General features: G+C 35.4%; 1 protein-coding gene across 1 annotated transcript in view; it reads right to left on the bottom strand.

Moving 5' to 3' along the window:
- Positions 1-12,221: 12,221 nt before the first annotated feature.
- The window catches only part of LOC123308867 (tyrosine-protein phosphatase Lar-like), a 634,169-nt gene continuing 618,546 nt past the window's right edge, over positions 12,222-27,844 (bottom strand). Inside the window, exons 6-7 of the mRNA XM_044891689.1 lie at positions 17,567-17,698; positions 12,222-12,398 (exon numbers count right to left, since the gene is read on the bottom strand). Coding sequence (XP_044747624.1) covers positions 12,229-12,398; positions 17,567-17,698 — 302 coding nt within the window. The 3' untranslated portion in view covers positions 12,222-12,228. The remainder of the gene's footprint in view (positions 12,399-17,566; positions 17,699-27,844) is intronic.

Here is a 27,844-nt window from a genome sequence, read left to right as displayed (position 1 = left end):
ACAAAGAATTTCCTTCTATTGTTAGACCCAAAAAAGTGGTGACATTTGAGAATTTTATTTTAGGGCGATACAACGCGAAAAAATACTATAGGATTTTCGATGAATGTCATCGTAGAATAAGTTCCAGAAAATTAATTTTTCCATTTTCCATTGGACTTTTGTCCTATACATTGTCAATGTCTTAAGGGATCAATCATTATATTATTCCTTGTCTAGACATAACAAGATATATGTAGGCCAAACCAGACAACATTTACAAAGTAGAATTAAACAGCACAAATATGGTATTAGAGACATTAAGAATAGTGAGAAGACAGCTTTGTGTTCCCATTATTTCAAAGGATGAACTATGAATTTTCTAATGTGAAAATATTAGATAACGAGCAACATTTTAAGAAAAGAAACATCTTGGAGATGATACACATTAACATCAATAACTCTGTGAATTTTAGGTCTGATACTGAAACCTAAGCAGATTGTACAATTCCATCTTGACTAAATACACGAATTTGAGATGAGATAATCGTTGTGGTTGTAATATAAAGAATTGGTGTTCCGTGTTCCGTGGTTAGTAGCTGACAGTTCATGACTGGGCCTCTTTGAGGTTAATATTTTCTGTAACCCTTGATTCTGTAATTTTCTAACGTTATTTGGTTTGGATGTGCTTTTCTATGATGAATTTTATGTTTGATGACTGATGTTACCTTTTAATTCATGTTTAATGCTTTTCAACTCTAATTTATAGAGGTAATTTTTTACTATTGTTATGTATAGTTGTGTAGCAAAACTAAATATATTTAAAAACTGATCTCTTCTATTTTCCAAGCCAATAACTAGATTTGGTATGCCGTCAATCAGTTTGTATAAACATCAATTATTTTGTCACATATTTTCGACTTCATATTTTCAGAAGTGATTCGATATTGTGATAAAATACGAAAATTACTGAGAATTTAAGTAGAGTGGACAACATAGCGCTGATTTAAAACCCAAAAATGTTTCGAGAAACGTCATTCTCGTACTATGCAGAGTGGCATGTGTCAAATTTCCATGACCAACCGAGTGCTAAAAGTGAATAGAGTATTTTAATCATACTCATGTAACCGGATAACCCAATTTATTAGTTATTCGAAAGCACAAACTAATAAGTTTGAAATGTATGTTATGTACCATTTTTCAACTGAAAAACGAAATACAGAACTTAAATTTCGAATTATTCAAGAGGTGTTCTGAATATTTATATCCACAGTACTAACAGGTGAATGAAATATATGAACCGTCATATTAGGGATATATAAATTACTTCCTTATTCTTGGGGAAGAAAAAAATATTGTTGTCATTCACTAATGTGATACCGTACCACTAGACAAAGAAAAAACCCTGTCAAAAAAAAAGACAATAATAGGAGAGTTGTGACAAGCTGCCATAACTCACCTGGGTATAGAAAATCATGAACAAGTCGGAACAATTCGTTATATTCCTCTCAGATTAGGAATTGTCCGTTTATAAATCAGTATTTTTTGTATTAATTTGCATTGTTTTTCGTTTCAGCTTTAACCCTGAAGATGGAGGCAAACCTCCCCGAAACGTCGTCTCGAAGAGATTTTTGATTCTCAATTATAAGATAACATTTCATTACTAATGCTGCAAAATTCGAACGTGGGAAACATACAATACTATTAAATTTTTTTCCACTGTTGTTGTGAATTTCACAAAGTTTTGGGGTGATATCTCGGACCGAAGTAACTTGAGTCTGTGGTTCATGGTCATAGAATGCCTCGCTCAAAAAAGGATAAATTCTATAGAAATAGGGAATACTCCTTCTGACGAAAATGATGTATTTTTTATGAAATATCTTTGAAACGTCACATTTTGAAATAACCATTTCAACCGTTTCACAAAAAAATTATTTTAAGCACTTAAAAATGAAAAATAAAAATGGGTATTTAAAGTTCAAAGCGTTTTGTGAGAATTGTACAAGCTAGCGACATCGACTGAAATATGCCTTGATAATAAAGGACAACAAATGCATTTTCTTGATGAGATAGACAAAGATGGCTGTCTATGAAGTCTGCGACGAACGAAGAAGGGATTTTTAGAGCCGTTTGCAGTTGAAGCTCGTCAGTAAGTACGCGCCTGTAGATCAACAGCTGTTATTTTATAAACAAGCTGATCGAACATTGTTCTTTTCATTGTCTTGTATGCGCTGTTGCCAAATCTTAAACTCCGCACAAAGCGATTTAAATTTTAAAACCCTATATTTGAAGGATGAGTTTGAATATTTTCCGCGGTGAATTTGAAAAAATCATGAATGAAACTCATAATTATTCAGTTCAAACTTGCATATGCAGTGATAACCCAAATTGAGGAGAATTCCCCCATTCTCAATATTTAACTAGAACAACACCCTGATCCAATTGAAAATGTTCAGAGAATAATTTTTGTTTCTGGGAGCCAAGCAGTCTTTGGCGAGTTCAGGTCCTGAATAGATTACCACCCACAAACAAGCGCGCAAGAACTTCATTTGTATTAATGCCAAAGTTTTCAGTTGCCACCCGTCAAAAAAACAGTTGTCAGCGGGATATTCACAATGAAACCTCAAATTGAACTGATTAGTGTGAGGAAAAGACTTCGAAATCGATGAACCCAATGGTACAATTTTCACTATCCATTTTCCGTACGAAAATGATAAACCAAAATCGGAACACATAAAAGGGGCGTATATAACCCTCATCATGAAGGGAATGAATCCAGCCAGCTTTCTACCCAACCGGGATAAAACGAGTTAGAAAAGTGGATCATTACACTTACATCATCACAATATCCCTACGTCATGGATATTGCTTCGGCTACAGAAACTCCAAGACCCACATATAGCCGAATCCTCCGACTGCCGTGCGCTGTGTAGCAGGTGTTGTCTCCGAGACTCCGTCAAATTCAATATAATACTCGCATTCGGTCCCCATTTGTACCCCGTAATCTGAATCTTTCTCTGTCGTCTCCCTTTCGCGATCTCTACCCGAAAATGTGTGTTAATCCCATATTCCAAGTATATTTTCTCATCTCGTGATAACGTTTTCCACCTGGGGAATAGGTAGGTTTTTCCATGTGCGCGTAAATATTTCATGGCTGAAACGAGAGTTCAGCTCCTGACAGGTTCCGTATAGATTTCGAAAATTTCTATTTTCTCTTCGGCGGAAAATTCCACTTTGAGACTGATACGATTATTGACGAGGTTGTATTGCGAGAGATAATTTTCAGCCTTATCCAATATTCAGCTTACTCTATTATACAGGGTGTTTGGAGCATGGAACGACAGAATTTTTTGAAAGGTTGGGGGGGGGTAATGTGCTAGTTTTCCCCGATAGATCCTATGTCCCAAGTATCGCGGAGCAGGTAGGAAGTTTTTCTCTTTCTTGCACCACAACCAAAAAAGTTATGACGGTTTAAAGACAAGATTAGGGATGATTAAAAAAAAACTAAAAAATAGTATATCTAAACTACCGTGATACTTGGGATCTATTAGATGGGGAGTCCAAGAGGGAAATTCGGGATTTAGTCGAGCGTGTCAGATCAATATAAGGGGGGATACCTTGGACGCTCTGCAGAGAATCTATACCGAAAATTGGACAGTCTGTCAGAATAGTAAAAAAAAACAACGATCATTGTACATACTATTCTAGTAATCTGACAATTGAAGCGTGACGAAAATGTGTGGGAGGGCGAGAAACTTGCAAAACAAAAACGTCATGTAAACATTCTCGAGCGCGGTCGCCAAGCCTTGTACGCAGATGACACAGGAATAGCGTTCAGACATCGACGCCCAGAGATCATAAACCAGAGACTGCAGGAAACCATAGATGAATTACTCAAATGGTGCATCAAATGGAAAATCCAAATCAATGGAAGAAGCAATATTTCTGCAAAAGAGAAGATCGAGGATGGAAGAAAACCTTGAAGTTGATGGAGAAGAGGTTGAATGGAAAAATGAAGCAACATACCTAGGAGTGAAGCTTGACAGAGGACTAACATGGAAAAACCACATCAAATATGCAGTTGATAAAACAAAAGCCGCAATGAGTAGACTTTATCCACTCATAGGCAGAAGAGTCATATGAAAAAGTCATATGAATGATCAAGTTGCTGATGATTAAAACTATCGCGCGACCACAATTCACATATGGATCGGCGGCATGGGGCTTCTCAGCCAAGACCCACATCAAGAGAATACAGGCCACTGAGACTGAGAATAAACTCCTTAGAATGGCGATGGATGCATGTTTGTTAGGAACAAACAAATCTACAAGGACTTGGAATGGGAACCAGTTACAGAATTTATGAAGAGAAAGGCGGAAAGGACATTTGACAAAGCCAAACAACATCCAAATGAGGAACTACGAAGATTAGTCGACTACGATCCAACAGAAGAAGCTAAAAGATCAAGAACGTACCATCAAAGACCGAGAGATCAGTTGAGGATTTAAATGTAACCAAAGAAGAGCTTAACCTATAAAAGATATAGGCAGCATACAACTATCAACACGACTATGATCGTGTGAGAGTCCAGAAACCATAAGAGTCAACTGGTTAATAGGCAAAATGCCCTGAACCTATGAAGAAGCAGTTAAGGGTTTTTAGTGGGGTCTCGAGCTCAAGAGAGTGAAAATCCCCACACTGTTCCCCCTCAGGAGAGGATGTGTTCGTCTGTTTTGCAGATTTTCCCCCTGCTACATCAAAAACAAAAAAGGTGGCCAAGACCCACATCAAGAGAATACAGGCCACTGAGAATAAACTCCTTAGAATGGCGATGGATAAACCCTGGTTTGTTAGGAACAAACAAATCTGCAAGGACTTGGAATGGGAACCAGTTACAGAATTTATGAAGAGAAAGGCGGAAAGAATATTCGACATATCCAAACAACATCCAAATGAGGAACTACGAAGATTAGTCGACTACGATCCAACAGAAGAAGCTAGAAGGTCAAGAACGTACCATCAAAAACCGAGAGATCAGTTGAGGATTTAAATGTAACCAAAGAAGAGCTTAACCTATAAAAGATATAGGCAGCATACAACTATCAACACGACTATGATCGTGTGAGAGTCCAGAAACCATAAGAGTCAACTGGTTAATAGGCAAAATGCCCTGAACCTATGAAGAAGCAGTTAAGGGTTTTAAGTGGGGTCTCGAGCTCAAGAGAGTGAAAATCCCCACACTGTTTCCCCTCAGGAGAGGGTGTGTTCGTCTGTTTTGCAGATTTTCCCCCTACTACATCAAAAAAAAAAGGTGGCCAAGACCCACATCAAGAGAATACAGGCCACTGAGAATAAACTCATTAGAATGGCGATGGACGTACCCTGGTTTGTTAGGAACAAAACAAATCTACAAGGACTTGGAATGGGAACCAGTTACAGAATTCATGAACAGAAAGGCGGAAAGGATATTCGACAAAGCCAAACAACATCCAAATGAGGAACTACGAAGATTAGTCGACTACGATCCAACATAAGGAGCTAGAAGGTCAAGAACCTACCATCGAAGACCGAGAGATCAGTAAAGGATTTAAAAACTAACCAAAGAAGAGCTTAACCTATAAAAGCTATAGGTAGCATACAACTATCAACACCACTATGATCGTTTGAGAGTCCAGAAACCATAAGAGTCAACTGGTTAATAGGCCAAATGTCCTTATAACTTTTCTGTCTTTGATGTTACAAATCTGAATTGAATTTGAACCTTCTAGAGGCACTTTTTTACGTAGTATCCACTGATGAGCTCAAAATATTTTTCCATTCCGAATCATAAGGTGAACTTTAATTTTTCTAAATGCAAACTGTTATTGAATTTGTTATTTTTGAATTGAAAAAAAAAATCTTTTGTCCGTAGATTCTAAGTATGAAAGTGTCTAAGAAGGTTCAAGCTTCAGATCTGTAACTTCAAAGACAAAAGAGTTATGAGAATTTCTCGGAATCATAACTCTAAAGCTAAAAATGATAGGCCGATTCTGTTTTCAGATTTAGATTAGTCATGAAAAAAGAGCTAAAGAATGTGTCATCCGTTTTCTTCTAGCTGCTATAGTTCTCCAGATCCCCTCAGTAGACAACGAATTTTGCCTATCCTGTACATTAGACTGGCTTTCTACATTGACCTTGGCCTTTCGCATGTGTGGCTAAGCTCCTCGCCCTTATCGCCCTCTAACTCGAAAACGGCTAAGAGTAGGCAAAACTGCTCTGGACAAAAGTTGTATAGAATTTTATTATCTACGACTCTAATAAAATGAATACATAAACGATTAGAGGTACAGGAAGGGAGATATGCCTTGTTATCATCTTCAAACTGTCAAATCAAGAAAATCCCGCCTCATTAGTGTCAGATTAATGGGTCAACACCGAGATGTTAATCTCGGTGTTGCAGACAGTTGGTTAAATCTGTTTGAAGATCTGACACGCTCGAATATGTACAAGTAACGATTTTTTTTTACATTTTCAAAGAACCGCTGTGACCTTGCGTCACGGCCGAATTGTCAGTCCCTTGAAAAGTAGCTTCCTTCGGGTCCAATTAACATATCCTTCAAAAATCTGAAACGCATTATCTGATTATTAAATTTTATAATTATGTCAGTCGAATAAAGAGGAAATGTATGATAATTGAACTATAGGTTTTAAAGCATCTAACAAGCATATAGCTCCTAACAAATCGGAAAACTACTTCACTGCGTGACATAATTACCTCAGATATTATGTTGAGTTGCAAAAATATAATCTTTCTAAGTTTTAAAATATGCACTATTCAAATTGAAATTTAGGTGTTCTAGAAATTCATTTCTTGCAGCTTAATACCCATACGAATACCAGCTCCAAGTTTCTCCTCCGCTCTTACTCCACACCAGTATGTGACCTGAATTTAAGGCCAGGCTGTCGTTTCAGTTTCGAAAGATTTCTTTCCAAGTGGGAAGAGGGAATAAAACTAGTTACGTTGGAGGAACGTTCCCTTAAAAGGATCTCCCATATAGAACTCAGTTTATTAAATTAGAAGGTAATGCGATTTCAGTAGTCTATATAGGAGAAACTCGCTGCATTTAACTCAGTTATTCGCTCTATTACGATTCTTGAAAAAGTCCACTATTTTTGATTACATTTTATCGGTTCGAGTTATTGATTATCTGGTTAGCGTGTTCATCGAAAATTGATGGAATATTGGCTGCAAAAATATGGGTGAGTCTTTAAATCGTACAAATATTATAACAGTATATTCTTGAAGTTAGAAGAAACATTTTTTTGCTTTACCATTTTTTTCGATTCGGCCGTGATAAAAAGATATAGCCATTTTAAGTTTACATCATGATCTATGCCTGTGCCACCCCTGGAGAAACAAAATTCCTTTCAGAACAACAAGCTAAATCTAGGACTACACATCTGTGTATCTTTTCCGGAGCTGTATTCAGCCAAAGTTTTTCGAATATCACAGATCTTTTTTACTTTTGAACATCAAATTATTAGAAAACGGCGCATATTACCGGAAAATATGAAGAATACTTTCATTTTACATAACGTTCAGATATTTAGTAGATAGCGACCAACTTAGTTTCAAGACTTGGGTTCTTTGAATTTATGGTATTTTTATGGTACGTAATATAATAATGAGAAAACTGGAAGACGAATGTGATATTTTGTATTCAAAAAAGATTCATAAAATAAATGAAAAACTGAATTCCGAAATTCATTTCATTCGATAAAACCGTTTGTGAGAACTAAAAATAATATTTTTTATGATTTTTCAACAGCCTGCATGTTTTAATGCGAGCCGGGAAAAAATTGTAAAAAAATTATTTCTTTTGACCTCAAGAATCTACTGTTGAAATATTTGTACGAGTCAAAGACTCACCCTGTATAGAAATATTCAGTACGTCATTCGGTGTTCGTCATCAAGAGATCATAAATTTCCACCAACCCATCCTTTGTTATGAATTCTTTACAATTTATACCTCTAATATTCCAAGTTCTCAGATCCCATTCAATTTTTTTATTGTTTCCTTTCGATCCATTACAAAAATCTTCATTTCTCCTGTAATCTCTATAATATCACTATTTTTTGTTCTTTCTTTCTGTGGTCTTTCGTGTTCCGATTTATTTCCTGGCTTCGTAGTCACCGAACTAATGTGCCCGGGCATATTTTCATTAATCAGTTTTTTTGTGTTCTCTATTTATTGTTTTCACTTCATTCTGTTCCTTCACTTTTTTTTTATCACCCCAAATGAATATATTTCCGTCTATTGTAACTTTCTATATCTTACCCTTACTCTTTGCCGCTTTTTTTTACTTATCTCTATGATTTGCATTTGAATTTGTCTTTTTTTCATGGTTAGATCATTTTCTACAATATTCCAGCTACCAACCTCCGTAACTATCATATCATTTTTCAATTCTCGATTTATTATTTTGAATGCTTTAGCTATCTGAACCTTCGCCTTCAATTCGTCACATATACAAGGTGAGTCTTTGACTCGTACAAATATTTTAACAGTAGACTCTTTAGGTCAAAAAAAACACTTTTTTCCTTAACCATTCATTCCAATTCGGATAGCCATTTTCAGTTTTCATAATGAGCTGTGCCACCCCTGGAAAAACAAAATTATCTTCAGAATAACTAGCTAAATCACTACACTTGCATCTTTTACACTGAGTTGTATCTAGCCAAAGTACCCAATTTTTCACATATTTTTAATTTTTCATCATCAAATTACTCAAAAACGGCCCATTATACGAGAAAATATGAAGTATACTTTTATTTTTTAAAACGCTCAAATATTCATTAGATAGGGTCCAACTCAGTTTCTAGATTTGGGTTCTTTGAATTTTTGGTATTTTTATGATACGTTATGGTCATAATGAGAAAACTGAAAGACGTGTATCTTTTAAACCGAGCCGATTCGGAAAAAATTGTAAGGGAAAAAAGTGCTTCTTTTGACCTCAAGAATCTACTGTTAAAATATTTGTACGTATCAAAGACTCACCCTGTATGTTTTTCAAACGCTTCTCTCCTTATAATCATTTACTCTCAGGTTTTTTACTTTGATATTATTTTTCTTCTTTCCTTTTTCCTCTACTTCCGCTCTTTTTTGACTGTTTTGTTGTTTGCTTTCTTTCCTCGTTTATCCAGCTTCGTAGATAGAGGAAGGAGGAGATATCATAATAAACAATAAAAAGTGTGTCCAACATCTCAATCTCTGTGCATTTCTGTTTACGTTTATCCCTTATTTGAATGTTCATTACCATATTTGTGTATGGCGTACAAGTGTTTCGTTCGTTTTAAGACTTGAGTAGCAAGAATTCCGTTGTCGACATGCCTGGAAATTGTGTAAATTGTGGCAAAAATGCTAGAAAAAGTGAAAAAAATTACTTCGGATGTTGGTCACAGGAAGTTCTCCTTCGTAGCTGCGCAATGCGATATCTTCTATTTCCTCTATCTACGATGCGCCTTGCGTCGGTCGATAGTACGGTTGCGCCGACTGCGACTGCCTACTGAATCCTAAAACCGACCCGCTTCCCGCTTTTACTACTAAAGAGTGTCAACTCTTGATAAAATCTCTTCTACCACTGTGATTGGCTCGTCGGTTACAGAGTCCCTATGTGTTAGCTCTTGTTGTTATTGTTAACCTTATTTTTGGTGGTTATATCTTCATGTTCTTTCTTTGTAAACAATTGCTTACCACGATTATATATATCACACTATAGTCCTTGAAAAAATTTGATGTTTCCAAACACTTCAACGCATCAATTTCAAATATTTCCCACTGTTTTCCGCTTTCTGGTCACAACCGTTTTTACCGATTCTGCTTCGTAGACATTATTCGTTTAATTCAAATATCTACTATTTCACAGAGCCGTCAATTACACTGGGTTTCAATATGAAAGAAACAATTCTCCTACTTCATGGCAATTTTTACGTCGAGACGTACTTACCTCAACGAGTCGGCTCTTTTATTACCAAGTATATGTACTTCCCTTCGCGAAGCAGGAAGAGCCAACAAACACGATTCATTTAGATTTATTTCCGACCTTTCATCTCAGCACGAAATCGAAACGGACAAACGAATTATTCTCATTTCTTCGTCCCCAAATTCCTTTTCAGTACCGTCGACTGACTGAAGACACAGAAATTGTTTTCTTCATAATCCGCCAGAAAGGAGCGTCTTACTCGTAGGCGAACCATTGTATTTTTTTCATCTCAATTTGGCGGAGGCATATTTCCCCCGAGAGAAGTCCCCGTACTGAAATCCGAAAACTCGATTCTTGGTGGCCTTTAACGTCTTCAGACGCTTAACGATGTCGAGCAATTAGAAACGAACTGTTGTCTTTTCCTGAACATCGGACGAACCGGAGATTCTCCATTCGTGCATACTTCGTAATTGTTCTTACTTAACAAAGGACGCTACTTTGATCGAAAGAAAAATAAAAAGAAATGTCTTAATTGGGAAGTTCAATTTCGTGGATTGTCTAATGAACGAATCTAACGATTAAACATTCGAAAAATTCGTTCGATTACATTTCCAATAATGAATTTTTGAGATGTAATACGAAAAACATTGATATTTTAATAATAATAGTAGTAGTAACAGTCGTTTATTGCAAATATATAAGCATATAAGCAATTGGCCTTCGACCTGAGGTCCTTCAGCCTAAAAATAATATTTAAAACTGTAATTCTTGTTTATATACTCAATTCAGATTTATTTTAGCAGTCGGTTGGCCATGAAATAATTTTCTCAAGTTTTTGTAACTAGAACGGAGTAAGGTTGGCACTCATGAAATGTCGTTAATGTCATAACGCCGATGCCACAACTAATATAAATTTTTATTAGAAAATGCCGAAAGTGATTGAAAAAAGAAACAGGAAGTGCTATTTAGAATGCAGGTCCGCTCAGGTATAACTACCCTGATATTCTAAAATCCACAATACGTCAGACGGTAGCGAACATATTCAATGTAATAGAATTTATATAATGTTTCATCTGAATCTAAACGACTTATATTTCAGCTGAATATTTCCACAATCAGAAAGATTGCGAATGAAGAGGATGACAAATAATTTCCTTTTATTGGGAGACCCAAAAAAGTGGTGGCATTTGAGAATTTCATGTTTGAGTGAATTAATAAAAGTTTACTACAGGATTTTCGGATGAATGTCATCGTAGAATAAGTTCCCGAAAATTGATTTTTCTATTTTCCATTTGACTTCCTATACATTGTAAATATCTTAAGGTACCAATAAATACCTAATTATTAATTAATTTAATTCCTTTTAGGTACTAATATTGATGCAAGATTATTTTTGTTGAAGTATTTAACATTCTTGTAATTATCTGTTTATTCCTTCGGGAGATGCCCATTCCCAACCACTGCATCATATGCATTTCATCTAATATTCGGGTTGATATTTTTGAAATCTACAACTGATGTAACGTATTCAAACTTTAGCCAAAGAAGATAACGAACATTAACTCTCCTCATGCTAGTGCATATTATGATATTATACTGATCTCTTGTATTTTCCATGCAAATAACTGGATTTGGTATGCCTTCAATCTGTTTGTATAAACTTCAATTATGTTCGTCACATATTTTCTGAAGAGATTCGACATTGTGGTACAATACGTAATAACAGAAACTTTTACGTAGAACGGGAACATATCGTTGATTTAAAACCCAAAAATGTTTTGACAAGCGTCATAACCCCACATTTTCGTACTATACAGAGTGAAATGTGTCAAATTTTCATGGCCAACCGAGTGCTAAAATAAAAGTGAATGGAATATATCTTATTCAAAGTTAATGACAGTTAATCAAAGTATTACGCTAAAAAACTTATGAGTACTTCACTTCTCAAATGAGTTGGTCTCAAAAGTACACACACACGTAAGTAATAAGTAAGACAATACCAAACAATAAAGGAAGCATTGCCACGGCTAAAAAAGGACCAAATTCAAATAATCTTTTCGATATTTTTCGATATAACCTTATTCACCCCACCAGGAATAAAGGATACTAAATTCTGCTGAATATTGAAATGGGGATCAAATTATTTTGAGTCTTACTATCAAATACCGTTCAGTATAGTAATTTGTAGGTACCTACAATTAATTTTCAGTACAACTTTCTCGAGTTATGCTAAACCCTAGCAATAAAATAATAAACTTCGTTTCTAACGAAAATTCCAGTTAGGAAAATTACTTACGATCGAAAACTGTCAACGTAGCCTCTTTGGTCACAGCATCACCCACACCATTTTCCGCAACGCATTCATATGTTGCATCATCACGGCCCATTCGCACTGGTTCTATACGTAGCAGAGAACTGCCATCCGGTAATTCCCTCACTTGATAACGTGTCTGAGATTCTGAAAGTGAACTTAGTTTAGCACAAAAAACTTAACTTAATACAAAGGATGGGTTTAAGGTTTCGATAAGGCATATAGCTCCAAAACAATAAGAGCAAGTGAAATTCATTCTATAGACATTCTATTTCTAAAAGTGATGCTTAGGTTTGTACCACTTAATATTTTCCAAAATGAAATATGAAAACTGTTATGACATCCATCTCAAGTGAAATTTCCTGAAGAAAAGTTACCTGGAATAATAACCCATAAAATTTGGGAGATTGGAAAATTAATGCTGAAAACAATATAAAACCTTGGTTCTGCCAAGAAGTCAAAGACCTCCCAAAACAATAAAAGGAAAGCTATCTGAACTACAAAACCAAGCCAACACAAGAAAACCTTCAGAAATATGTAGCGGTCAGGAACAGAGTGAATGCTAGAATCAAAGGAATTAAGAGAGAACATTGGATTAAGTTTACTAGCGACATGGACCATGATATACAGGGTGTTCCTAAATTGAACGTACAAACGAAAAGGGGAGATTCCTTAAGTGAGTTTAAGAAAAAAAAGTCCCATAAACATGGGGTCGCAAACGTTTCGTTTTCGAGATACAGAGTGTTGAAGTTTGAATTTTTTTCAAGTTTTTTTCTCATAGTATCTACACTTCACAAGATATTCAACTGAAATTTTGCATAGACATTACATTTTAGAGTTCTCACCACGTGACATGGCAATTTCGATAGAAGATCTACAGAGTGATTCATTCACCACAGCTTACAAAGTGGCCTTCCCATCATAATTTGAATTTTCACGAGAATTTCGAGAGAATCGTTCAAAATTTTTTTTTCTCGAAATCGTTGGTAGATACGACAAAACTACAAGAGACCGAAAAGTTTAGTATAAGAACAAAGCTTCTTTTTACACTTTTTCAAATTAACAGTTGCTCACCAAAAAAAAGTTCTGCAGAAGAACAGGTGGCAGTGTTCCAGAAAAAATATCACCCTGTAGATCTTCTATCGAAATTGCCATGTCACGTGGTGAAAACTCTAAAATTTAATATCTATGCCAAATTTCAGTTGAATATCTTGTGAAGTGTAGATACTATGAGAAAAAAACTTGAAAAAAATTCAAACTTCAACACTCTGTATCTCGAAAACGAAACGTTTGCGACCCCATGTTTATGGGACTTTTTTTTCTTAAACTCACTTAAGGAATCTCCCCTTTTGGTTTGTACGTTCAATTTAGGAACACCCTGTATATGGAGCACAGAGAAAGGTATGGAAAATGCTTGAGAACAGAAAAAAGCTCGTGCAAACACGAAGAGTTGATATTGAGATTTGGGAAAAGTACTTTAGAGAACTATATGAAGCAGAAGAATCAAACCCAATGGTAAACTACATAACAAATAACAAATAACAGTCGAGGAAGAGGAGATATCCGGCGCAAGCGCCAGGACCGGTCAACATAACAAATGAGATCCGCCGCAAGCGCCAGGACCGGACATCACAAATGAGATGATTAAATATGGTGGCCCAGAAATGATCAAATACCTCAAACTGCTATAAAATAAAAGAGAGACATCTGATATACCGAAAAGATGGCACAAGAGCATCACAATACCTATCTTTAAAAAAGGACTAAAAAGTCGCCCAGAAAACTACAGAGGCATAACCCTACTAAATACAACCATGAAACTCGTCACTAAAATCCTATAGGGAAACTGGAGGCATAGGTCACAAATAGGGAGCAGCAACAAGGCTTCAGGCGAAATAGATCAACAACATATGCCATATTCATAATTGAACAAATCAAAGAGCAATCTATAGAGTTTAACACGCCCGCATACATCATCTATTTAACCCGCCTTACCGACATAATGAACATACTGAAAGGTAAAAAAAGTACCAGACAGTAGTGACAATTATACGAAAACTAAACGTCCACAATAAAACTAAAGTAAAAGTAGTCAATGATCTGACACAAGATATATACCAACCCCAGGAGGCATTAGACAGAAGACAGTCCATTCCTATTCAATCTCCTAATGGATAGTATCATAGAGCAAGTATCAACCATGTCAACCAAGGGTCGCCAAGGGATATCGAATGGGACACAACAAAATAAGCGTGGTGTGCTACGCCGATGATGCAGAAATCATAGCAGAAATAGAAGATGATCTGCAGAAACAATTGCATAAATTCTATCAAGCCAACCGAGGGTTAAACATGAACATCTACATAAAAAACCGAAAGTATAACATTTGCAAAAGATCAGGCAAGATGTAAACTGATAGTAGAAAACAATATTATTGAACAAGTGTCACAATTTAAATATCTTGGAATAGAACTGTCAGGCCACCACGATCCGGAAGGATTTGAGAAGTCAGGTGAACAAATCAGAATGCTTAAAGAAAATAGTCTGGTAGAACCAATACATGCGCAAAGACAGTAAAATAAAAATCTATAAAACTTCTGTCAGACCAATAATGACCTATAGAATAGAAGTTATAACTAAAAGCATGCTCAGGGTGGCAGAAATGAGGAGCTTAAGAACAATACTCGGAAAGATCAGAAGAGACCGAATTAGAAACACGAACATAAGGCAGCAATGCAAGTACAGGACGTAATAAGATGGGGAAGACAGAGGAAACAACATGGCACATGGTACGCGCATGTGAAACGCATGGAGGAGAGTAGACTACCTCGCATAGCTCTCGAAGGAAAACCGGTAGGCAAAAAATTGCCAGGGGGACCACAAAAAAAACGACAGCTGGCAATCCACCTCCCAAGAGCAGATACAGAAGCAACCTCAAAGCTAACAGATCGTCAGATCTCAAAAAAGGAAAAGAAAAAGAAGGAAAACTCCTTGAGAGAACTCTAACGACTGAATATTCAGGTAGTGTAATTATTTGCTTCAAAACAAAACTTTAACTTTTTTTTGAAGATCTTTACAGACAGGAGAAAAATTATTGTATTTTCTTATTCTCAACTTATACCTACGGTAATAGTTGATTTACAATGATATGAACAAATCACAGTAGAAGCCGTTTTAGCGATCTATTGCAGAAGGTAAGGGGCAGTTAACCGATGGGTGAATGAAATATAATAAACAATATTTATATTAAAACTCGACAATCCCAGAGATCCTTATGGTATCGAGAAATTGTCAATGGATTGTTAAAAGTTCTTGGAATTTCTTTCGCGTTTTTTCCTGTTTTCTAACCTATGGGAGATGATTCCTCAATATAAGGGTCCTGTAACGTTGCTCGAACAACTGAATAAGAACAGAATATTAGTTATTTCAATACCGAAGGGATTTCTGATGATGAGAGTGTTCCTCCACCAAAATCATCAGAGAATTTTTGACGCAAAAATGATGTTATTTACAGTGCAATTGGAGAACAAGTTATGTACCATGATTAATTATTCTTTCTCTAGTTATCATCAAGTCTTTCTCTTTTTCTGCTCTGGATTTTTGTTTCATACCTAATTTCGAGATGGAGAGAGGATAAAGAAATTTGTATGTCAATAGAAAAGGAGCCCTTCAGTATTGAAAATTTATTCTGTAAAGAAATTTGTCATCACCACACTACTCACGGGGAGACAGGGCTTTTTACTGAGGTTTTTACCTAAGCTCTTGTAGCTTGTAGCATACGCTGAATTGTAAAGGGGTGCCAGTTACACTGACCTCTGTTAAAACTCATAAATAAGCTTTTTTGTTTGATAACTAATAATGTATTGTACTTACATTCAAAAGAAGATGCAGCGTGCCAAAAAAGTAAAGTAACTTGTCAATAATTCTTGTACGAAGAATTATTCAGGGAAATAGTGACACCCCTAGACTTTTAATTTCAAAAGCAATTTATCGTATGCTCTTTTGAATTTGATATTTCTCACCCCATACGCCCCGCACCCCTCTACTTAATTACTTATTCAGCGATGTGGCTAAAAGTAGAATTGCTTGTGCCGCTTTCATATTGAAAAATTACAAAATAATTTACAATTTGTGATTGGAGAGTGCTGCAATCAGACCATTATTCTTTTACTAATTATTATAAAGGGAAATCCACGAATCCATAAATTTGTAATTTCGAAAGCAGGACTCCCTATGCTTTTTTGAATTTGAAATCTCTCACCCTTTAAGCTCCACACCCCTCTACTTTTTTTTCAAATACGAATAAATGGATTGTGATGATATACAGCACGTCAAAAAATTAACATATTCCTATTTGAAAAAAAATAGAGGGGTGTGGAGCGTAAAGGGTGAAAGATTTCAAATTCAAAAAAGCATAGGGAGACTTGCTTTCGAAATTACAAATCCATGGATTCATGGATTTCCCTTAAAAATAATTAGTAAAAGAATAATGGTCTGACTGCAGTACTCTCCAATCACAAATTGTAAATTATTTCGTAATTTCTTAATAAAAAAACGGCAGAACCAATTCTACTTCTAGCCACTTCGGTATCAAGGTAATCAAATTACATCTCATTAGAAGTAGGTATCACAATTCATATATTTCCATTTTGCAGAGTTCTCCATTAAATTGACTTCATGAATATCAGTTTGTGTTTACAGGTCTAGAAAACTTTATTTTTTCGTATGGGCCAAAAATAAACACCCTGTCTGCTTTCTTACTTACGAGTCATAAACTTTCGTGGGGAACATGAAATTAAAAATTACGAATAGAATGAGTTGCTTGGTAAAGTTTTATATTTTTTGTTTTGTTCATTTTATGTTAGCGACTAAACTGACGAAAATACTACTAGTTGAATACAAATATTCAATAACTCTTAAACTACTGAATTCATTTTGAATATTTGTGTTCAACTAATAATCAGTCTAGTCGCTAACATAAAATAAAAAAAATTATAACACTTGAATATAAAAAAAGGAATAAATAAATAAATGAAAAACTTCGTTGGAATCTGAAGAAGGATGAAAAGTTTTCGATAACATTGAGGAAAATAGATTCTACTGTGAACTGATAGAAAATTAACTGAAAGTTCTATTTTGTATAGGTATTATTCTTAATTTCAAATATCCATTTTGGAAATATTCATCCAATTTACTTTCAGTTTTTTTTCTCGAAAACTAACTAAAATTGTGTATCATTGACAAAAATGATTCTCTCAGCTCTCTATTTCAATCTCCCAACATAGCGTCTATTGTCTATGTGAAGTATTATTTACCTGAAACTCGTTTCCCATTCTTCTTCCACTGGATCACTGGTGGGGGAACTCCCTTAGCTGCGCAGTAAAAAGCTGCTATTCCGCCATGCTTCACTTGGAGATTCCTTGGCTTTGTGACAATTTCCGGAGGATCTGAAATAAATATTGAAAATTAATTTTGTGAATTCACTAATTAAAATTTTTTTCACAGTTACAATTTCTGGAAAATCGAATTTATTGAATACTCAGAAGTCTGATATTCTCCACATCATTTTTCTTGAAATGAAAATAGATTGAAACTATTGACGATTGGGGAATGAAACTTTCGGTGCTTATCATTGTAGTCGTGTCAGTATTTTCAAGAATGAATCCAATAATTAAAATACGGAATTTATTACAAAACGGGGATACGCTGTATACCGAATGTACTATTATTACACCTGCAAGGTATATAAGCATTAGGAAATGTTTAAGGAGTATAGTATTAAAAAATGGAATGAAACTAATAGAAATCATGATGAAAATTTATTGAGAAATGGCCTTAATTGAAATGTGATTTCTGTCAGATGCGAACCGCCTCTGGCTGCACCTGGTAAACAAAATCCCAATATCGTTATCTGAAAAATCGTACAATTAATCCATAAAAAAACTAACTAGGCATGTTTGAATTGTATATCAACTTCATTCGAAAAGTTTCAAAACTTTGTATCTGTTCCAAGTGTAGGTACATTATCCAAGTTTAAGTAACAATGCTTGTTAAAGAAAACTACTCGAAGGGACAGTTGTTATCCAACGAGCCATTTACGTCCTCACAAGGCAAAAATCTTACAAATTGGACCAAACAAATAACAGATTAAACTAATTGGCTCTTTGGCACAGTGGAAGTTTGAACGAAGAGAAATCATAAAGTGATCTGACAAATATCAACTGATCAATAAGAGCAAAAATGTCAAGGAATGCTAGAGTTATTATACTTCATTCACTTTTATTTTAGTACTCGGTTGGCCATGGAAATTTGACACATTCCACACTGTATAATACGAAAATGTGGGGTTATGAAGCTCGTCAAAACATTTTTGGGTTTTAAATCAACGCTATATTGCCCGTTCTATGGAAAAGTTTCTGTTATTACGTATTTTATCACAATGTCGAATCTCTTCGGAAAATATGAAGTCGAAAATATGTGACGAACATAATTGAAGTTTATACACTGATTGAAGGCATACCAAATCCAGTTATTTGCATGGAAAATACAAGAGATCAGTATAATATCATAATATGCACTAGCTTGAGGAGAGTTAATGTTCGTTATCTTCTTTGGATAAAGTTTGAATACGTTACATCAATTATTGTAGATTTCAAAAATATTAACCCGAAGATGAAATGCATATGATGCAGTGGTTGGAAATGGCTATCTCCCGAAGGAATCAACAGATAATTATAAGAATGTTAAATTCTTCAACAAAAATCATCCTGCATCAATGTAAGTAAAAGGAATTAAAGGAAGTTTCAAGTCAAGATGAACTTCACCTTTGAATAAAAATTTCACATGAATAAACAATTAACAGGACAACTGGCGCGTATTGGTGGCTGTTCATCTTAATACATTGATATAATAATAATAATTAGGTATTTATTGGTCCTTGAGACATTTACAATGTATAGGACAAGTCAAATGAAAAATAGAAAAATCAATTTTCTACAATGACATTAATCGAAAATCATGTAGTAAACTTTTATTAATTCACTCAAACATAAAATTCTCAAATGCCTTTTTTGGGTCTCCCAATAGAAGGAAATTTTTTATCATTCTCTCCTATTTATGGCTGTTTATTTTTAATACATTGATATAATAATAATAGTTAGGTATTTATTGGTACATTGAGACATTTACAATGTATAGGACAAGTCAAATGAATCAATTTTTGGGAACTTATTGTACGATGACATTCATCGAAAATCCTGTAGTAAACTTTTCGCATTAAAATAAAAAAAAATAAAATTCTCAAATGCCATCACCTCGGCCACCACTTTTTTGTCATCCTCTTCATTCACAATCTTTCTGATGGTGGAAATATTCAGCTGAAATATAAGTCGTTTAGATTCAGATGAAACATTGTATAAATTCTATTACAATATGTTCGCTACCGTCTGAAGTATTGTGGATTTTGGAATATCAGGGTATAACTATTTGAATGAACGGACCTGAATTCTAAATAGCACTTCCTGTCTCTTTTCTCAATCACTTTCGGCATTTTCGTATAAAAATTGATATTAGTTGTGGCAACGGCGTTATGACATTAACGACATTTCATGAGTGACAACCTTACTCCGTTCTAGTTACAAAAACTTGAGAAAATTATTTCATGGCCAACCGACTGCTAAAATATATTTGAATGGAGTATATGTACCTAAATCAGTGAACATCGAGAAATTCCTGAATAACAATGACACTTCCGCAAGAAAAATCGTAATACATGTACAAAGCCTTAGCATGCACCCCGGTATGAAATATTCAGAACGGCAAGGCGAAAAATGGTTATTCTTCTCAACAATAACACATTCAGGCAGACTTTCCTTACGTTTTCCTGGCCATTACGTGACGTTAATCAAAAGTACGCCGTTTTATGTAGTTGCTTTTCTTCCGAGTTGACGTGTCTAGAAATTCCAAACAGACATTGTTCTTCATAGCAAAGCAGTTGGGGCAGTGCTATAATTATGTAAAGTAGCAATGTCTTTAATTGCCTCCCCGTATTCAAAGTCAGGCGATACAGCGGGAGTCTCGGCAGTAAAATTCCGGGAAATATTTCGGAATTACTCGAAGAAATTAAAATTCATGCAACAATTATTATACCGTAACAGTAATCAAGGATCGTTATTTATACCGTATTTCAAGTTTTAACGTGTAAAGCCGATAACCCTCAATTCCTCGGGGGTTAATATGAATGAATATTCAACTGATCCCGATACTTCCGAAGGAACATAGTCGTTCATCCAGGGCTTCCACTAAAATTTTAAATGCCTTCCTTTGAGATCATTCTACACGGTTTATAAAACACTTGTATTTTGAATGCAGTCGATTTTGTATTACAAAACATAATGAATAGTTACAGGGTTGGGACCTCGAGAACTATAAGAGCTAGAAGAAAACGGATGACTCATTGGCGAACTCTTTTTCATGGAAATGAAGAATGGTGAAAATCGTAGCTATCTACGATTCTTCGTTTTTGAGTCATTAGCATAAAATGAGATTTTGACGATTTCGGTAAGTTCTCATAACTTTTTTGTCTTTGAAGTTACAGATCTGAAACTTGAATGTTCTACAGGCACTTTTTACTTAGAATCCAAAGACGAGCTCAAAATATTTTTTCATTTCGAATCATTATCGAATCATTCGTTTTTTTAAATGCAAAATTTTATTGAATTTGATATTTATGTATGGGAAAAAATCTTTTGTCACTATATTCTACGTATAAAAGTGCCTTAGAAGGTTAAAGTTTCAGATCTATAATTTCGAAGACAAAAAAGTTATGAGAACTTTGCTAAATCATCAGCAAAATCTCATTTTTTGCTTATAATTTGAAAACGGAGAATAGTAGAAGGCTGCGGTTTTCACCATTCTTTGTTTCACCGAAAAAAAAAAATTCAGAAATGTGTCATCCGTTTTCTTCTAGCTCTTATACCTAGTTCTCGAGATCCCCTTAGTAGATAACGAACTGTGCCCACCCTGTATATACCCATTCGGATAAGATAATGAATTCACACCTGAATCATTTCATTTCACACTTCCTGGCAGATCAGCAGGCATTCTATATAATACCTAGGAATTGTATACAATGCCGAGGTAAAGTATGAAATGGACAAATGCATTCTATACCTACATTGCTTGGGCATTGTATAGAATGCCCGAATCATACACATTGCCGGTAACATATATTTATCTGAAAGAATATAATTAATTTCTCCGATTCTAGCAAAGGGGGTGGCATTGCGACCTTAAGATCTATTGTGATCCCCCGAATCAGACCTGTTTCCGTTGGTGCTTACTGAGGCCAAAATGCCCTGCAAGAAATTCAGTAGGGAGGTGTAGCATATTCTTACAAAGCTAATTCAGATGCATAACATCCGCCTCATTATTAAATCAACTAAATCGAACTGACAAACTATGGTAACCTTACCAGAAATTCCACTTCGGCGTCAAAGAGTACATCCTGACCATGGTTTCGGTATCATTTGACCTCGTCAGAGCAACATAAATCCTCCGCCGACGAAACTGGAATGAATTGCCTTTATTCTATGTCACTAGTGGATATGATGTACAAATACATCGTAGTGACATCTGAAAGAAAAACAGGAACAGGAGTCGGCAATTAATTCCAGTTTCGTCGATGAATGAGTTATGTTGCTGTGACGAGGTCAAATGAGACCGAAACCATGGTCAGCATCTACTCCTCGCCGGCGAAATGGAATTTCTGGAAATGCTTAGAGTGATGGTAGTTGGTTCGATTTAGATCGTAACATTTGTTGATTTAATTATCGGCGGATATTATGCAACTGAATTAATTTCGTTTATTATTTACCTGCACTAATCCATGAAGGCGTGATCCATTCATGATTCTTGCTGAGGTGCTTCTTAGATTTCGCAATGTTAAAGTTCCCAATGAACTCTTTGGAGTGTTTCAGTCTCAGAAGATTCTTTCAGAGTAATTCCTTTTAGGTTTTCCTTCTCCTGAAACTTTTTCTTGTAGCTATGTTTCCTATACCACAGAAAGGTTTCCGGCCAATGAAAGGAGTTTGTACTCCTTTTCTGGCAAGTTCAGTTTTCTTCGGCATCCCGAACCATCTTAGAATTGTTAGTTCAGTGCTTTAACAGCAGCCTGAGTGTCAAAATGAATTGCTATGTTTAAGTTCCTTTCCTTTTAGGTTTTCCTTCTCCTGAAACTTTTTCTTGTAGCTATGTTTTCCTATACCACAGAAAGTTTTCCGGCCAATGAAAGGAGTTTGTACTCCTTTTCTGGCAAGTTCAGTTTTCTTCGGCATCCCGAACCATCTTAGAATCGTTAGTTCAGTGCTTTGACAGCAGCCTGAGTGTCAAAATGAATTGCTATGTTTCAGTTCCTTTCCAGGCTTCTTTCCACGCATCTTTCGTTTGCAAATATTTCTGCCTGAAAGACATTTGGACAGCGGTTTAGCGATAGTGAGCATCTGGTGCAAGCCCTGAATATTCCTGCCTCATTCTCTGTAGTGGTTTTCGAACCATTTGCATACCATTAATTAATATTACTTCTGTGGATGCGAAGAGGTGGGTTCCCTTTCCCAATCCTTCTTTCTACTTAGCATAATAGTGAATGTTTTCTCTATGCTTGTTTTCTCTTCTTAGTCGGAGAATAATTCTTAATTCTCCCATGATCTGTAACTTCCCTGGATATTCTTAGTATGAACTCATGGGCTTAACCATATAGCATAGGATGGATTGAACCGAACCAAGACTTAAACAAAGAGAACAAAATCCAAAATATCTTCGGTTAGCATCCAGACTTATATGTAATAAGTCTATGGGTCAGTGTGAATGGTTTGGACTCCATTCATTGATATTTCAGTTACTCATGAGAAGATTTCAAGAAGTGTGTATACTATGGCATTTATTCAGCAATTGAAAACAAGTAAGTACCTACTGTTTCATTTTTATCCCTTCCCAACAGGGAGAGCTTGTGACTTAATCAATTATTAACAGAGACATGATGTATGGAAAAATCAATTTATTGGAATTCACTCCATGCAACTAGGCTATTCATCTTTCAATACAGTACCTATGATCTCAAGCAGACAAAAAAAAACACTCATGTATCATACAAATACAGGAAGTGGGTCCTAATATCGAAATGAAACGAGTATACCTATTCCTTCTTGAAAAGGCCTGCGAAATAAATTTCTGAAGGGGATTATAAGACTTGCAAATAAGGCATTAGGGTTTTCGGGTTTTGCCGCTTTCTCTGCTTCGAAACGATTCTGAATTATTACAGGTAAATGGGACATTCGAATGAAAGGCGCGTTTTCTGGAAATAGTTATATATCGATGAATATTCAACAATCGGGATCACACTAAAATTCGGGGTGAGGTACTGAAGATGACTAAGAAAAAACACATCTTGAATTCCATTTTGTTCGAGTAATAGGGTTTATTTATCGTAAATTCAAAATCGTTTATATCCTTCGAAGTCAACGATAGCTAGTAATGAAATCTTCATTTTCATTGTAGATTTTTTTTTGTGTAGCAGGAGGAAAATCTGCAAGTCAGACGAACCACCCTCTCCTGAGGGGAAACAAGTGTGGGGATTCTCACTCTCCTGAGCTCGAGACCCACTAAAAACCCTTAACTGCTTCTTGAATTTTGGTTCCGGGCATTTGCCTATAAACCGTTCATCTCTTAGTCGGTTTTCTTCTCGCTCACTATCGTGCTGGGATTTATGTGTTTATCCTCTATTGGATTAACACTTTATTGAATTTTTCAATAAGTTTCAGTTGTTATTTTAATCTCTTTTTAATTGATCTCTTGGTCTCCTTCGGTAAATTCGCATTCTCCTTTTGTCTTCCTCTGGGTCGTAGTCCACTAGTCTCCTGAGTTCTTGATTCGAATGGTTTTTCGCTGTTTCGAATAATTTCTCTGCTTTTCTGTTCATGAATTCCGTTATGGTTTCCCATTTTAGGTCCCTGAATTCTTTTGATATGGCTCTTTGCCGCGAAACCCCAGGCAACAGATCCATAAGTCAGTTGAGGCTTGCAACGGCTTTGATTATCTTTAATTTTGTCTCTTTCGACATGTGGCCTCTTTTTCCTATTAGAGGGTAGAGTCTATTCATCGCTGCTTTCGTTTTGTCGATTGCTTGTTTGATATGACTTTTCCAAATAAGTTCTTCGTCAAGTGTTATTCCTAAATATTTGGCTTCATTTTTCCAGTCGATTTCTTCGCCGTCAACTTCTAGATTCGTTGTGAGTCGCAGTCTTCTTTTCTGTAGTAATATTGCTTGGCTCTTTTGTCCATTGAGCTTGATTTTCCACTTTATGCACCAGTCATCTGTTTCGTCAATCGTTTCTTGTAGAACTCGTTCTATTATTTCTGGGTTGCGGTGTCGAGTTGCTATGCCTGTGTCGTCAGCATATAACGTTAGTATGGTTCTTGGATTCTTCGGAATATCGTGAATGCTGTACAGAAGTGGCCCAAGTACTGACCCTTGGGGTACTCCAGCCTCTATATCTCTTGTTGTGGAGCATTCTCCTTCCACTTTCACGTAAAACCTTCTATTTTTGAGATAATTCCGGATCAACTTGCATATTTTGATCGAATATCCAGCACATCTCATCTTATATATTAATCCTTCATGCCATACTCTGTCGAATGCTCTGGCGATGTCAAGTAAAACAAGACCTGTAGCTTGTTTATGTTAGAATCCCTCTGTAATGTATTCTGTGAGCCTTAATAATTGTTGCTCTGTTGAATGCTCTCTTCTGAATCCGAACTGTTCTGGTGTCAGATTTTCGGTTTCCTCATTTAGCCTCGTGACGATAATTCTTTCTACTACTTTTCCTAACGCCGACAGTAGACTTATCGGTTTGTAGTTTTGTGGGAACTTCTTCTCTTTGAATGGTTTATTGAACACTATGACTTTTTGCTGCTGTTTTCCATTTTTCTGGGTAGTGGTAGAGCGGCTATACCTTTTCTAGGTAATTTCTTTAACATAACATTCGTTATTTTATTGCTTCCGGGAGCTTTCCTCTTCTTCAAACTTTTAATTATTTCTCTGATTTCATTTGCCGATGTTGGTTTGTCTATTCATATTTTCATTGTAGATTTTTCAACAAAATGTATGGATGTATGGACATTCATTTAGCGAATCATGTTGCAATATAGCATCGGTTTCAGCCTGAACATATTTTCCTGGAGATACCAGTTGTTGATTACGTGTTCTATCCTGTAATCCGACGTCATGAAGAGCTAGTTCCTCGCAATTTGCATTTAGCTGCCACTAGATGATAAGTTGCCCCAAAAACGTCATGTATATGATCCTAATAACATACCCTCTGGTTCTACTATTCTTCATTGATTTACACATGCGAACAACCAGCAAGCGACCAACCGAACACGATTGTTATCATTTTGATTTTGTAATTTCCAAAGAGCTCCATACTTGGGGCAATTAATCAACTTGAGGCAGGTTACTATTAGATTGTTAAACGATCTTATTGCGTGCTGAGAGGATAATTAGTTTCAGTTTCTTATCCTGCAGTTAATTAATAAACTATATTCCAGATAAGGAATCCTCGCGATCACAAACTTATCATGTAGTATCCTTATCTAATATGTTGAGCTTGATGGGCATAATCATCACAGGGCATTAGCTATGCCACTTGAAGTTCCTACGTCTTGGAGGGGTTGCAGCCATCCCTTAGTTTGGGAGATAACTGCCCCTTATTTTAGTGTGGAATAATACTTGTGAATCGTATCGGATGGTCATCTTTTGTTTCCGAATCAGTAAGGGAAGAATATAACATTATTCTTCTTCTTGTATGTCTCTCGAGGCAAATGTAGATTATCGATTTTTCTGCTTAATGTATTTCGAAACGGCAAATTTTATACATAAATTAATAATAAAATATTTTTTATTGATTATGGAGAAAGTTCAGTACAATTTTTTTTTTAGAATAATGGAAATTTATTTGAGATAAATTCGCGTCGGAGTCAAAGATGGAAAAGGGAAATATTAAAAACCATCTTGTAACATGAATTTTTTATGATTCGAATCTGAAAAGGGGTTCCGAATAATTGAGTAAACAAGATGAAAAATTCGATAAAACTGTCAAAGTGTCAGTACAAAGAGGAATCTGTTACATTTTGAATGAATGCCCTACCGCGTTGGTGACCTACATTGTGAGTTATTTGATGGTCGAACATCAAAGGTCAATAAATGAAAGAGCAAACAGCACAGGGATGACCAAACATCATAATGACGCTTGGCATGTGAGGTTGTTCCATGAATAGGTCGGAAATAATGACAACAGTCAAGGAATGGGAGACAAAATGAACAAGCTGAAAAAAAAAAGAATATTTTTGCAAATATCGGTTGAACATCACTGAAGTGGTTGCGTCGATTAATGTGGAACGTTTCCATTGCGATTTCAATTGCAGATGGGAATAGTACATGGAAATTCAATTGTGGAGACCGTGTTCAGGATATTCTACTCCATAGGGTAAATGTTATTTTTTCTTGATGTAGTTTTCTGTCTATGACACTGAATATTGGATGTTTATTTTTAAAATGAGAACTTTTAACAAATATTGCCACATCCTGTGTTAATTTATACCAAATGAAGACAAGGTATTTATATTATAGCAAAGTCTTACTGAAATTTCAACTTTGAGAGTTCTCAGCTGTATAAATAATGGGTTTTATAGATCTTTGACTAATAAATCAACCTTTCAACGTTCGTTAGGTCCCCATTGGAAAAGAATTGGAAAAGTATTGATACAATCAATGAATGACCGTTTATCCATCATAATTTTATAAAAACCGTGACATTCTGAATGTTTCAAACTAAGAATTTACCCCGTAAATAATACTGATGGATTTAAACCTTTATTTTAGCACAGTGTGCGATTTGTTGTTTGTGTTTGAGTTCTTCTAACATATTTTTCGATATGCCCATATGAAATCCTGCCATTTTTTATGCCTCAATATACAGGGTGTTTTCTAATTGAATGTCAATATTTATGGGGGTGATTTTTAAAACTTCATATGAACATATGTCCTAACCGTCTTACCTTTTGAGATACAGGGTGGCATTATTTAGACAGTCAGTGGTTTCTATTTTTTTAAGTGGAAACCGTGAATCGGATTGAAAGAAGTCAAGTGATCAACATTGATAAGAAATGATTGGGAATTTCAAAAACAATTCTTATTTCAGGAAAAATCTGTGGCGTACCATCAATGTCTGCCAAAATAGGTATGTCAAATTAAGTACGAACGCCACTGGTGGAAATTACGAAAAAGTGATACATTAAAAAATACCTCTTGATTCATAGTATACATGACAAATGTCATTAAAATATTTGAAGTGGTATTGTAGATATTGATAATAAATTATTTATTTTTGAAAACTTTACCACCCTATATCTCAAAAGGTAAGACGTTCAGGACATATGTTCATATAAAGTTTTTTTCTCAAAATGGGCTCAAAAATCACCTCCATAAATATTGACCTTCAATTAGGAAACACCCTGTATATTGAGTCTAATAAAACAAA

The sequence above is a fragment of the Coccinella septempunctata genome, chromosome 1 (assembly GCF_907165205.1).
Source record: "Coccinella septempunctata chromosome 1, icCocSept1.1, whole genome shotgun sequence".
Lineage (NCBI taxonomy): Eukaryota > Metazoa > Arthropoda > Insecta > Coleoptera > Coccinellidae > Coccinella > Coccinella septempunctata.
Note: the sequence above shows the minus strand (reverse complement) of the source record. Positions and strands in the feature narration are given on the sequence as shown.